We start from the raw sequence: 13,363 nt of genomic DNA, 5'->3' as shown, positions 1-13,363 counted from the left end.
AATCTGGTTATTGTGAACAAATTGAGTGATATATTTCAGCAGACTGACCAGGCTAGAAGTTGTTGAAAACCTGATATCAGTGATCTGAGTTTGCATTATTTCACAGCGTCGCTGCCTGGGACCACGGCTGCTCATCAGCTGGTAGTCTCTATTCGACAGAAATGTACCCCTGAGGAGGTTCTGAATGTACTAAAGGATCTACCAAATCCATGCCCAGAAGAAGATAGCGAATCGAGATTTAATCCTCTGAAGATTGATGTCTTTGTGCAAACATTACTTAATCTGGGCTCGAAGAGTTTCTCACATTCATTTGCTGCCCTGTCAAAATTTCATAATGTATTTAAGGTAAATAATTGTTTACTGGTTCTTTTTTCCCTTTCAGAAGTATTCATGTCGTATCAAAGAGGAGAAAATACACCGTGATTTATGAATGGACACATTTGCCAATGTATTTACAACTTTTTATTTGATACTATATAGTTGAAAGTATTTTCAGAAAAAATGTTATGGAAACCAAACTTACAGATGAATTGATAAGAAATTGTTTAAAATTTGTTTGGTAAACTGCTAGAAAAAAATTTTTCTGCAAAATGTGAATCAGCCTCATTACTCAAGCACTGCTTAATATATTCTGTTCAAAATAGCTATCAAGATGATATCAAACAATTCTTGTGTAGTAAATAATAATCTATTTTGAAATTTCAGCAAAAATTATCAAAAAGTAAAAGGAGTTTCAATTGCTTTCTATCCTGTTACATCTAAATTGGCCTAGAGTGGTGTAAAATTTTATGTTTTAATCTTCTATAAGTTCTTTTTCTCTATGTATTCTTTCCACTGTTCCTGGCAGTGACAAAATTCCTGGCATTTTAAACTTGAAATTCTGTAATATTCTTTGTGCTGATGCTGTTGTATGTTGTAATTACCACATAACTATTGTTCTGTGCTTATCTTTTATCTTACAAAGGTAAGACAAGCTCTCTCATAAAAGGAAGTATAATTCAGAGAACCAATTGAAATTGGAGGGAGTGAAATATTGGAGCCTAGGTAAGTTTAAGAATACTGACACTTTGAGTAGTTACTCATGTTGAAAACAGGTGATGTGTAAAAGAAGCAGTAGAGAAGTTATTGATATTGATCAAGGCAAAAAGGAGGCAGCCATGGATATTGATAATGATAAACAAATAATGATAATGAAAAATATCAAAAGGAAACGGCAAGATTAGAGGCACTCAAATGACATTAGCCAAAGTGTATAAAAATCAAAAAGAATTGATGTAGGATAGATGTATGTGAACATCGAAACGGGGTAATACAGATGCTGCACATGTATTAATAAAGAGTCATTAGGAAGCACACTGGTAAGAGTCAGAAAAATGCAATTGAGTAATGGAAGCAGAAAATTAGGTGATGGGTGGGAACAATGCTTACAGAAGCTTAGAATAAATTAGATGAATTAAAAATGAAGGCACAGTGCAAGAAGATAATAGGGAAGAGACAGTGCAAGCAGATAATAGGGAAGATGTAGTGCTGTTCTCTGAACTTCAAAATGATTTTCAGAATCTTGAAAGAATCAAATGTTCAGGTATTTGTGAACAAAAAGTGAACTCTTGCAGACATCAGACCTAAAAGCAGGGCAAAAACTAGAAAAGCTCGTGAATAAAATTTAGGATTCTAGTGAAATTCTATTAGAATTTGGAAATAATGTAATAATTACACTTCAGAAGATGCAAGAGTTGACATATATTAATATTATTGCACGCTCAGTCTAATACAGGATGGTGCAGGGAAATGGAAAATTTTGAACATTACTGTTCTCTACACTGTAGTGCTGGCGGATGTTTGGAACCAGTGTATAGTAGTTGTGAACACATTGCCATTTAGTAACCATGCAGCGGTTGAGTGATGGTTTCTGTGAGAGTGTTTTACATGCAGAATGATCGTGTGATTGCTGTGCAAAAGGTATTTCAACAGCATTACCAGTTAGGATGTCACAGATGTGCCCATGTACTCATGCAATTGCAACATGGGTATGTATTTTGAAGACACTGGTTCAGCCTTGAAAAAGGAGCCACCTGGTGTGATTTGAATGATACTTACCCCAGAGAACATTGCAGCTGCTCGAGTTTCCATCAAGAGGAGCCCTCACTACTCCATTTAACAATAAGCATCTGCACTAGAGACTAGGTGCCATAGCATATGAAGAATACTTCACAAATTAAAGTTGCACGTGTGTAAGTTACAAATTGTACAGCAATTAAATCCACAGGACCCTGTGTCGTATAGGGAGTTAAGCGAATGGGTGTTGGCTAAACTCAAAGAGGACACTAATTTTCATAATCTACTGTTGTCAGATGAAGCATCCTTCCATCTTAACAGATATGTTAACTTTAGTATCCCCACCAGCGGACATCACAATGGAGGCATAAGAGCTGGTATGGGTAATGCAGCAGGAGACTGCAGAAACCTGCCAGCAAGGACACACGACACATAGGATGGACAGATCTGTGGGCGAAGGATTTTATGTCCTAAACTCTGTGCGTTTAACACATTGGTTTTAAGATATTCCCACAGGAAGAAATGACACGCACTAAGATCAGAGGATCTTGCAGGCCAAGGAATGTGACCATTATGTGAAATGATGCACTTACCACACAATTCGTGAACAGCTTCCATGGACTGTTGAGCAATTCATGGCACAGCTCCATACATCTGAACACATGTGTTTTCAGTGTTAAGATCAAGCTGTCTCAATGTAACGAATTTTTCAAGCATATCAACATAGTGTGCGGACATTACCGTTGTTGTAGTGCCATCCTCGCGTTCAAAAAAATAGCAGTACGCCATGTGGGCCATTGCTTACCTGGATTTCAGCCACGGCCACCCTCACGTAGTGAATCATGCTGAGTGTTTAGCGATTAGCTGTCCATGCCAGTTGCGTTCTTGAGTTCTCCAGTGCTCATTTCGACACAGATTCGGACGCTCTGCTTCCTGTAGATCAACTCACATGGCTAGTTCATTTCCCTTGCATGGGGTTCTGTTCCCTGGCTATTATCAAATCACTGTTGGCCCGTGAAGTATCCTTACTGACTGTGTAGTGAAGTGGCATTGTCACCCCTGTATAGATACTAAATTAATAAATCATATTTCTGCTACAGAACATGGGAAAATCCTTGTGAGTTTAATAAGCGTCCATTACATATTGCCAAGACGACTGTGTGGTCTGCCATATCATGTCATGGTGTCATTGGCCCTTACATTTTTGAATGTGAGGATGGCAACACAACAACAGTAACATCCAGTCGCTGTTTGGTATGCTAGAAACATTCATTACACTGCTTGAGCTTAGCATCAAAAACACTTGTGTTCAAATGAATGAAGCTGTGCCACGTATTCCTCAACAGTTAATGGAAGATGTTCACGAATTGTGTGGAAAGTGCATAATTTCACATAGTGGTGACATTCCATGGCCTGGGAGATCCTCTGATCTTAGTGCGTGTGATGTCCCCTACGGGGATATTGTAAAGTACACACACCCTGCAACTGTCTGTGAACAGAAACAGAAGATTCAAGACAAAATCACTGTCATTCCCTGAGAGACGCCACACTGAGCATTCTGGAGTGTCCATAATGGGCTGTTATTAATTGAATGCCAAAAGGGAGCGTATCTTTCTAATGTCATCTTTAAGAACAGAGACAGTTTGTGACAGTTTGTAATGAAAACATAAATGGCATACTTTATACATGCACTTTCACCAGTAAAAAGTATTTTTCCTGTGTTTGTTTGTTTGTGCCAATTACATTACTTCAAAATTTCCACTTCCCCTGTGCCACCCTGTACTACAAGTACAAAAAATTCTTAAATTCTCTTCCAAAATGGAAGAGAAAATTGAAAGTGGGTTAGGAGAGGGTAGGTTTAATTTTAGAAGTAGGGGCAGTCGATGAAAAATTTTAGTCCTCCAGCTACTAGTAGATGACAGATTTAAGAAAAATAGGGAAACATAGTTTGCGGATAAATTTGGAGAAGGGTTTTTATAATGGGGATTGAAATAAAATGTTTTCCATTCTTAGGCAGTGCGCTATAAACTACAGGGATAGAATGGTAATCCATTTTCTTTTTATGTGAATCAAACTGAAATAGTCGATATTGACGGAAGTGTGCCAAAGGTCAGAATCAGGGAAGGTATAATGGGAGGACTTCTCATTGTTTTGCTGATATTTAATTTTTACATTTTACAGTGAGGAAACTAATGGTTTATCATGCATTGCAGGAGTTGTCTGTCGTGGGCAAAAAATTGCTTGATGGTGATTGTAAACAGTGGTTGCCAAAGTTATCAAGAATTAGCTGGATGCTTAGTGAAATAGAAAGTGTGGCAGTTGTCAGCTACAGTATGCACGTAAGCAAAAACAAAACTATGAGGATGGTGTGCAGCAAGTGGACATACTCAATAGCTAAATTTTAAACTAGGGCTGCAATCTCTTGAAGTGATGAATTTTGCTATCTCAGAAATATAATATAAAGAAGGAAATGCAAGAAAAAGAAAGTAGCAATGATTTCACAAGGCAGGATGGTTGCAATAAAAATAAACAGCTGCCAACACATAAGAATATAAATTACTTAGTTTACTCGTACTGTGTGTGAAGGGGCTTTAGGAGAAGAAAAACTTCTTAGCCCCAAGATTGCAATAAAACACAGTATTTAATAAAGGTAGCTTCCAAGTATTTTAGTATTCATTATTTGAACCCATGCTAGATCTCTGGAGGGTCCTGTGTGTTATTCAAAGTTCCATCCATACTGGATTGCCTTTGTGTAGGTTAATGGATGAAGACAGATAGTTGGCTACATGACAATATTCCTAGGCATTGTTATATATTAGTTTTTAAATTATATTCATATAATGAAATGAATGAGCTTTCGTAGGCTGTAATACGGGATCACATTTTGTTTGTTGTTCAGTATTATTTGGCTACAGATGTCCATGTGCTCAATCTAAGAAGCAAACTGTAACTGCTTTTGGTCGCTTTCTGTTGGCATGCCCCAAAGTAATTATGGGCGTGATATGGGTAATCACATTGCCTAATTTTTCCGTGCTCTAAGCATTGTGTCATGCTCTATGATAATATAATTTTAATATTAGTTGCGCTAGCTCCAGACTTTGGGTTGAACACCACTTATTTTAATAAGTTCCTAAAAGTATTTTGACTTTCAATCTGAGTTCTTTTTATAGTGTTCAATTAAAAAAAGTTTTAATTTTTTTAGTATTTATGTTGGCACTTGCTTAACTATGCTGTCATGCGAGTACTTGCAGTTTTGTAATGGTATAATGTGTTTATTGTAAATATGATGTATGGGATGTCTTAACTATGTTTTGTTTGGGAGAAATAATCAAAAAGTTTTTTGGCATTTCAGAACTTTTTATATTTGGAATCATGCTTGGTTTTAAATTACATATTTGACTTTTAATGGTAGAAACTATCCACTGCAGTGACACCTCTCATACTTGGTGGCAGTTCATCTCATGCATTGGCTGTTGACAGTCAGTTCTTGTGGCGCCCTAGTAGGCATGACATGTGGTCATATGGAAGCAATGTTGTGGTGATTTGTGTACATAGTAATTTTAACTTTTATTTTTGACATGCCAATACATCATTCATGTCATATATTGTGCATCTGGAGATTTAATGCAAAGATTTTGTGTATATCAGGCACAAAATGTTTATCATAACCTGCATGAAGATATGTTGTCATTGATTCATCTATGGGTTAATTTGGCATTAGTTGTATAATAGGTTGTAACACCTTTTGTAATGTTATTACGGATCTGATAACGGTAACATAGTTATACTGAAACCAGTCATCCACATTACAGTGTTTTATTGTTATCTTGGCTAAGAAGTTTTTCCTCTCCTAAGAAAAAAACTATAAATCTTGAGACCAGAAAAATATTCCTAAAAGCTATGTTTGAAGCACAGATGTGTATATGTGTGAAACATGGGGAGGGCAGTAATGAAATGACTAGGTACATTTGAAATGTGGTGTTACAGGAGCCTGTTAAAAAAAGAATGAAGTGTTTGGAAGTCAATCAGAGTAAAAAAGTTGAATGATTGAATTGAGATCAGGTTAAAATGGTTTAGACATGTGAAGAGAATGGAAAAAACAATAGAAACCAAGTCCAAGGGCAAGAGGGAGAGACAGAGTAAGATGAATTAAATTGATCAAGGCCAGTTTAACACTTTGGAGATTGGCCACTTAGAAGAATAGGAAACTGGCCATTTATGCTAATGTTTAAAGTGATATTGGCACTATGTAATTGATCAATGGAATGAATATGCTCTTCAAAAAGCCAGTTCCTCTTAGAATCACCACTGTTCACATCAGAAAGTGCAACAATTTACAAAGTCTTCATGAATTTTTTAGAAGATTGTAACCTGCATATGTCATTGGATGTATTATCATGAAGGCCTGTACCCTGTACTATGTACGAGGGCGGTTCAGAAAGTAACCTCCGATTGGTCACAGTGCGGGTTGTGGGGGGAGTAGCGACGCCATCTGTGCGTTCACGCACTCAACAGGTCAGTCGGCATCAAGCCGTGGTCGAGTGAACGTCGTACCTGCGCTAGTTTAGTTTTTGTGACAGTTTGAAATGTGTGCTGCAATAGAAAACCCCGCCAAATGTGAAGTGCGTGCTGTCATAAGGTTTTTTACAGCCAAAGGATATTCTGCAGCAGCTATTCATCGTGAGCTTTGTGCCGTGTACGGAGCAAGAGTTATGAGTGAAGGAGTTGTCCGTGAATGGGTACGTTTATTTAAAAGTGGACGAGAAAACGTTCATGATGAAGAGAGGAGTGGTAGACCATCATTGGTGACTGACGAACTCGTTCAGACAGTTGATGCAAAAGTTCGTGAAAATCGACGTTTCTCAATGTCGGAGTTGTCTACTGGTTTTCCACAGATTTCTAAGACTCTCTTGTACGAGATAGTGACAGCAAGATTGGGTTACCGTAAGTTCTGTGCGCGATGGGTGCCCAAAATTCTTACCGACCACCACAAAACTCAAAGAATGGCCTCTGCATTAGACTTTCTGTCACGTTATGAGGATGAAGGAGAACCATTGTTAAACAGAATCGTGACCGGTGACGAAACCTGGATTAAGTACGTGAACCCTGAGACAAAAGAACAATCAAAGATGTGGGCACATTCAAATTCGCCTACCAAACCAAGAAAAGCCTCGCAAGATTTTTCCGCCAGAAAACTGATGGCAACGGTGTTTTGGGATGCCAAAGGGGTGTTGTTGGTTGAATTCATGGAACGTGGTACGACCATTAATCAAGACGTGTACTGTGAAACAATAAAAAAGTTACGACGGGCTATACAGAACAAACGCCGTGGTATGCTGACTTCCGGTATCGCTTTTTTGCATGATAACGCCCGTCCTCACTCTGCTCGCAGAACAACGGCCCTTCTTGAGTCCTTCAAGTGGGACGTTATCAACCATCCACCTTACAGCCCAGACCTGGCGCCAAGTGATTATCACCTCTTCATGCATTTGAAGAAATGGCTCGGGTCACAGCGGTTTGATGACGACGAAGAGCTCAAAGATGCGGTCACAGGCTGGCTCCAGGCACAAGCGGGTGATTTTTATGCAGAAGGAATTTCAAAGCTTGTGAAGAGATACGATAAGTGCCTCAATCGCTATGGAGACTATGTAGAAAAATAGTGCAAAGATGTAGTTGTAAGATGTATATATTAAAATATTTTTATTTAACTTGGTGTATTTTTTTAAATCAACCGGAGGTTACTTTCTGAACGGCCCTCGTATATCCCTTCAATTTTGTTTTAGTTATCAGATTCATCACTGACATAATGTAATGCTGGCTAAATCACACAAACACCAAATGACAATTTAAAAACATAAGTGTAGTAAATAATATAATAAATCAAAGAGAGAGAGTGGTTGGGCACAAATTGCGAGATGAGTCATTCGTTGCTGAATACTGTTGTTGAAATGGTGGGAGGAAAAAATGACTGGGTCAGACCTAGGTATGAGTACATAGGCAAATCATTGATGATATAGGATTCAGCAGCTATCCTGAAATGAAGAGAATAGTTGGCAAGTGAATAGAATGGAAAACTGCATCAAACCAAGCTTAGGGTTGATGACCAAAACAACAACAACAACAACAACAATGTAAAGAGTAACATACAGTCATACAAACTTTTCTGTTGTTTATCATCATAAGTGTTTCATTTAATTTATGTCCATTCTATGTTTTTCCAGTGCTAGCTCATTGTTTCATCCAAATGTACCATGAGCATATGACGACCCTGAATGTATGAAGATCCCTTTTTAGGAGGCTCCTTGAGGAAATTGTTATTTTAACGTATTCTGGCTAATCAAAATTGCAGACTGTTTTATTGATATAAAGTATCTACCTAAAAATAGTTAACATTATACCTATTCTAAACTTTTGCTGGTTATTGATTTCTGCATTTTCATAAAGCAAGGAGGAATAAAGTAAACAAGAAAGGTTTATGCTAATTTTTATCTTCACTTGGTTTCTGCTTACTATTGAAGTCAGTCATCTGTGGTATCACTATTTTTAATCATCGCCATCACGACCACCAACATCACCACACCTGCTTCCAGACATGTCACCCGGCTGCTGTTCTCTGATTGACTCCATAGATCCAGCACCTGACATACTCTCTTTTGTTTCTATCATGCATGTGCCACTTTCTCATATATAGATATTTACCATCTCTGTCAGAAATGGTTACTATTGTTCAGTGTTTGTCCAGTTTTAAAGTAAGTTCAATTCATATCACAAATGGCTTCAGGCAGACTGCAATTTAAATGTGGTAGAAGTTCATAAAAAGGCAGGGTATGTGGTGTACATTCCCATGGTTGGCAGCACAGCAAAATTTGCTGACCCCTCACCACTCCCCTCCACACATTCATCCTACAAGGGGGGATCAAATATAAACAGCTTTTTTGTTCCTGAACATCAACAGTTGGCAGGACTGGCCCCGCACTTCTGCTATCCTTAGGTGGGACCATTAGAAGTGAGGAGAGCATGCTGTTAGATACTTGCTGCTGTTTCACCAGTAACACTCACAATGTCTGAGCAACAGGTGCATGCTCGTGAAGGAGTTACAGTGGTGGAAATTTGCCAAAGATTGACTGCACAGTTCGGTGATGAAACATTATTGAGGACGTATGTGTTTGCCTGGCATAAAATTTTCAAGGAAGGACTAGAACATGGGAAAAATCAGCAACACGCTCACTGTTCTCAGACCAGCATTGCAGACAAAATCATTCACGCAGTTAAAGACATTATTGACGACAATCGATGGGCAAGAATATCAGAAATTGCACAAAAAGTCGGAATCAGTTATGGGAGCTGTCAAGCAATCATCACATACAACCTACAGTTCCGTAAAGTGTGTTCCAGATGGGTCCCTAAACTTTTGACCGAAAATCTGAAGTTGAGATGTTTGGAGGTCTGGCAGAGGCTTACAGCAAGGTTTGCGGTTGAAGGTGATGCATTTTTGAGTCGGATCGTCACCTGCAATGAAACATGGGTTCACCACTACATTCCAGAATCCAAACAAGCCAGTAAGGGGAGGCAGCACCAGTGAAAGCCAGGATTCGACTGTCAACTGGTAAGGTTCTTTCAACCATTTTTTTTTTTTCCCCGATCAGCGAGGCATTTTGCTGATTGATTTTTTTGCACGAGTGACACACAATCAATACTGCTTACTACTGTGAACTGTTGAACAACACAAGAGTTGCATATCGCCACAAAAGATGAGATCAGTCGATTCGACAGGTCATCTTCCTCCTGGACTACGTTTGATCATCCTTCTTACAGCCTGGACTTATCATCCTGTGATTTCCATTTATTCAGACCGCTTAAAGAACCTCTAGGAGGGCAACGATTTGAAGATGATGAGAGTGTGAAAGACTTTGTGCGCAACCGGCTGGTGACATGACCCAGTTCTTTTTATGATGAGAGTATCAAAAAGCTGCCCATACGCTAGGACAAATGCTTTTCCAAAGCAGGAGACTATTTGGAAAAATAAATTATTATTGCCTTGAGTTTTTCAATAAATGAACTTAAATAAAAAATAAAATCCCATTTATATTTGATCCGCCCTTGTACTTCTCAGACAAGCTGCTGTCACTGATCGTGTTCCAACCCTTATGAATTCCTCAAAATATTAATCTACTATACAACATAAAAATATGAAACTCAGTAGCAATACTTTAATCTTTGAATATAAGATGACTGTATATTTTCCAGATAATTAATTTGGGAGAAAACTTCATCTCATAGCCAGGTAAATGTGGTATATTGTTCGGTGCTGCTCAATTTTTTAGTAGTATGATTGGTAATCTTGTGGATCTTGAGAATGAAGTGTATGTTGAGAAACAACTAATGTCTGTACAGCATTTAGACTGTTTATAAGATGATATGATTGTAATGGTGCAGAGTATATAAAAAGGACATTAATGAACTTTGATTATTTTCTTATTTGTTTCTTGAAATATCATTTTTAGGTCTCAGGAGTATGAAGAACCACAACATTAATGATTGTTTACCTAGTACAAAACCTTGACTCCAGGGCCATGGCTGACAGAAAAATAGAAGATAAAAATTCTTTATCTTAGGTCATGAATAGTTCTTCTCTAATCATCAGAAAATCAAATCTCACCACCAGAATATACCTCATGCATCTCATAGGAACAGCAGCTGGCTTCCATACCTACATGGTATTAAGGCTAGTCAGCTATTACCAGCTATTTCACAACTGTGTGGCAGAAATGGGGCCATCCTATAAATTGGTTACACAGTTTTTTTATGGTGTTGCTCCACCACCAATACAGTAATGAAAAACTAAAGGAATAGTTATTGTGAGGGCAAGTAATAGATGTTTGCTGTCTGAAATGTGCACAAGGATCATGTTATCAATGTAATAGACTGTCGGTTTCTGAGGTTGTATTTGGTGACAACTGTTTTCTTAACTGTCTTTTCCCATACACCCACATGTTATGTTGTACATATGGAAGAATCTCAGGCAACAGTAGTTATTTGATACAGATAACACATGGCAACTGGTGAAGAAAATACTGATCTGACAGTGCCTAGTGGAATGTTTCATAACTATAAAACAACGGATTGTTGTATGTCACATAATGTTTGTGTACTCCCAAGTACACTGTGTACATATTTCTCTCAATTCATTACAGAAATGGATTTTCCAGTATGGAAAAGGTAAACAGTATGATCAAAGGCAGCCATTCCCCTGTAGCTGATTGATACATAGTGCATAAACACGTAATAACACAAATTTGTTTCCAGTTCAATCTCTCTCTCTCTCTCTCTCTCTCTCTCTCTCTCACACACACACACACACACACACACACACACACACAAACAAAATTTATGCACATCCTCTGTGCAGGGATGTGTGCTGGTTATATGAGTGTGAACATGTCAAATTAGAAAAGGCTAGTAGATTACCCAAGTTTGTGCCTTTCCTTGTTTTTGCTTGTTGTTTCTCATAGTTAAGTTGTTTAAATCACTTGTATCATTTTACACAACATATCATTTTTGTTTCAGGTTTTGGCAGACTCTGAAGCAGCTCAGATATGTATTCTGCGAAATATGTTTGATTTGTGGCAGAATCACCAACAAATGATGGTGGTTTTAATAGACAAGATGTTGAAGACACAAATCATTGAGTGTTCAGCTGTTGCTAACTGGATATTTTCAAAAGAAATGACAGGAGAATTCACAAAGTAAGACGATAACACTTTTTGGAGTGGTTATTATATGTACTGTTGTTGTTGTTGGCTTCATTTTAAAGACTAGTTCGACACAGCTCTCCCTCCGTGTCAATTTGTCCTGTGCAAGACTTTTGATCTCTGAGTAACTACTGCAGTGTACATACCTTTGAACCTGCTTACTCTAATGAATCATTGGTCTCCCTCTAAAATCCCCTCCCCCCCTCCCTCCGATCACACACACACACACACACACACACACACACACACACACACACACTTCCCTCCCCTCCATTATCACATTGACAATTGTTTGATGTCCTAGCAAGTGTCAACAACCTATGAGTGCAACGGTGGTTTTATAGGCAGCTATCGATGTGGGCAATGCACAATCTAATATATCGGCTTGACTTGTTGTTATCAAAGTGATTGGGTGATTGGTTGTGTATAAATGCTTTAAAGCCTGTATATTTAATACAGAATTAATCCTTCATGCTATTAACTAAATAGCCAAGTCATGACGCAATCTTATTTTGCTGCTTTTGCTTTTGCTTTGGCCTTTGCCTTTGCCTCACATCTGCCCAGAGTTGGAATGACTATATGATCGGAAGTGTTACAGTTAATTTAAAGTGCAGCCAGATGCCCATCCCTCCCTGGGGAGATAATATGTGTACCCCAACAGTCTGTGTGTAGTGTTTTATCCATGGGGAAGTGTGTGAACATTTTCTAAATGTTTGTGAATCATATAACTTAGGTAGGACTTGGATGCCAGCCCAATATTCACCTAGTCAGATTTGGGAAACTGTGTAAAAGTCACTTCTAGGTGGCATACAGGTTCTCATCATTAATCCACTACATGGATTCAATCAGGAGCTGGCGCACCTACCCAAACCTCAGAAATGTAGTACTAACATGCACGGCAGGTAGACAAATCAGCACATAAAACATGCAAATAATTTTAAAAAAGGACTGGCTAAGTCCTGTAGGATTCATGATGTTGACAAATCCTGTGTGTTTAATTTTAAATCAAATAAATATTTATTAAGTAAAGTTTGTGTAGCCGCACAAAATCAAACTACAAAAATGCAGTCAAATAATCTAAGCATAGTGAAAAGTTAAAAGTATTTATTTAATTCATGTGGCTGCACAGCCACTCAACAAAAGCACACTCACCAACACTGATCAGAGATCAAAGACACTGACAAAACACCACACACACTCTACCATTTGCCATTAAATATTTTCTGTGACAATACAGACTACTGAATCCATATTAGACTCTTAAATAATGATTATAATTCCAGTTTAAAGCTAATTGCACACATGTAGAGGTTACTAGGTTAAGGTTAAAATTACCATAGTCATTTCGCGACTTCTTACAAAAGTAATCTCACAGTTTTAAAGAAGTTACCGAAGTTCACTGAGCATACCTACATCTGATTTTTCAGTGTGGCAAAGCTTACGCAAAATTTATATACATTTTAATGACAAGATTATGTAAAGGATAGTTGCTACTCGCCATATAGTAGAGATAGTGAGTCGCAGATAGGCACAACAGAAAGACTCAGAAAAGTAAG

At 38.0% G+C, this 13,363-nt stretch overlaps 1 protein-coding gene across 1 annotated transcript in view; it reads left to right on the top strand.

Annotated features, from left to right (window-relative positions):
• LOC124805082 (nuclear cap-binding protein subunit 1) overlaps positions 1-13,363 on the top strand; it is a 174,774-nt gene that overhangs the window by 122,005 nt on the left and 39,406 nt on the right. The window contains exons 12-13 of the mRNA XM_047265516.1: positions 107-345; positions 11,623-11,801. Of these exons, the coding sequence (XP_047121472.1) occupies positions 107-345; positions 11,623-11,801 (418 nt within the window). The remainder of the gene's footprint in view (positions 1-106; positions 346-11,622; positions 11,802-13,363) is intronic.

Source organism: Schistocerca piceifrons, chromosome 7 (assembly GCF_021461385.2).
Source record: "Schistocerca piceifrons isolate TAMUIC-IGC-003096 chromosome 7, iqSchPice1.1, whole genome shotgun sequence".
Classification (NCBI taxonomy): domain Eukaryota; kingdom Metazoa; phylum Arthropoda; class Insecta; order Orthoptera; family Acrididae; genus Schistocerca; species Schistocerca piceifrons.
This window is presented reverse-complemented; position numbering and strand designations above follow the sequence as displayed.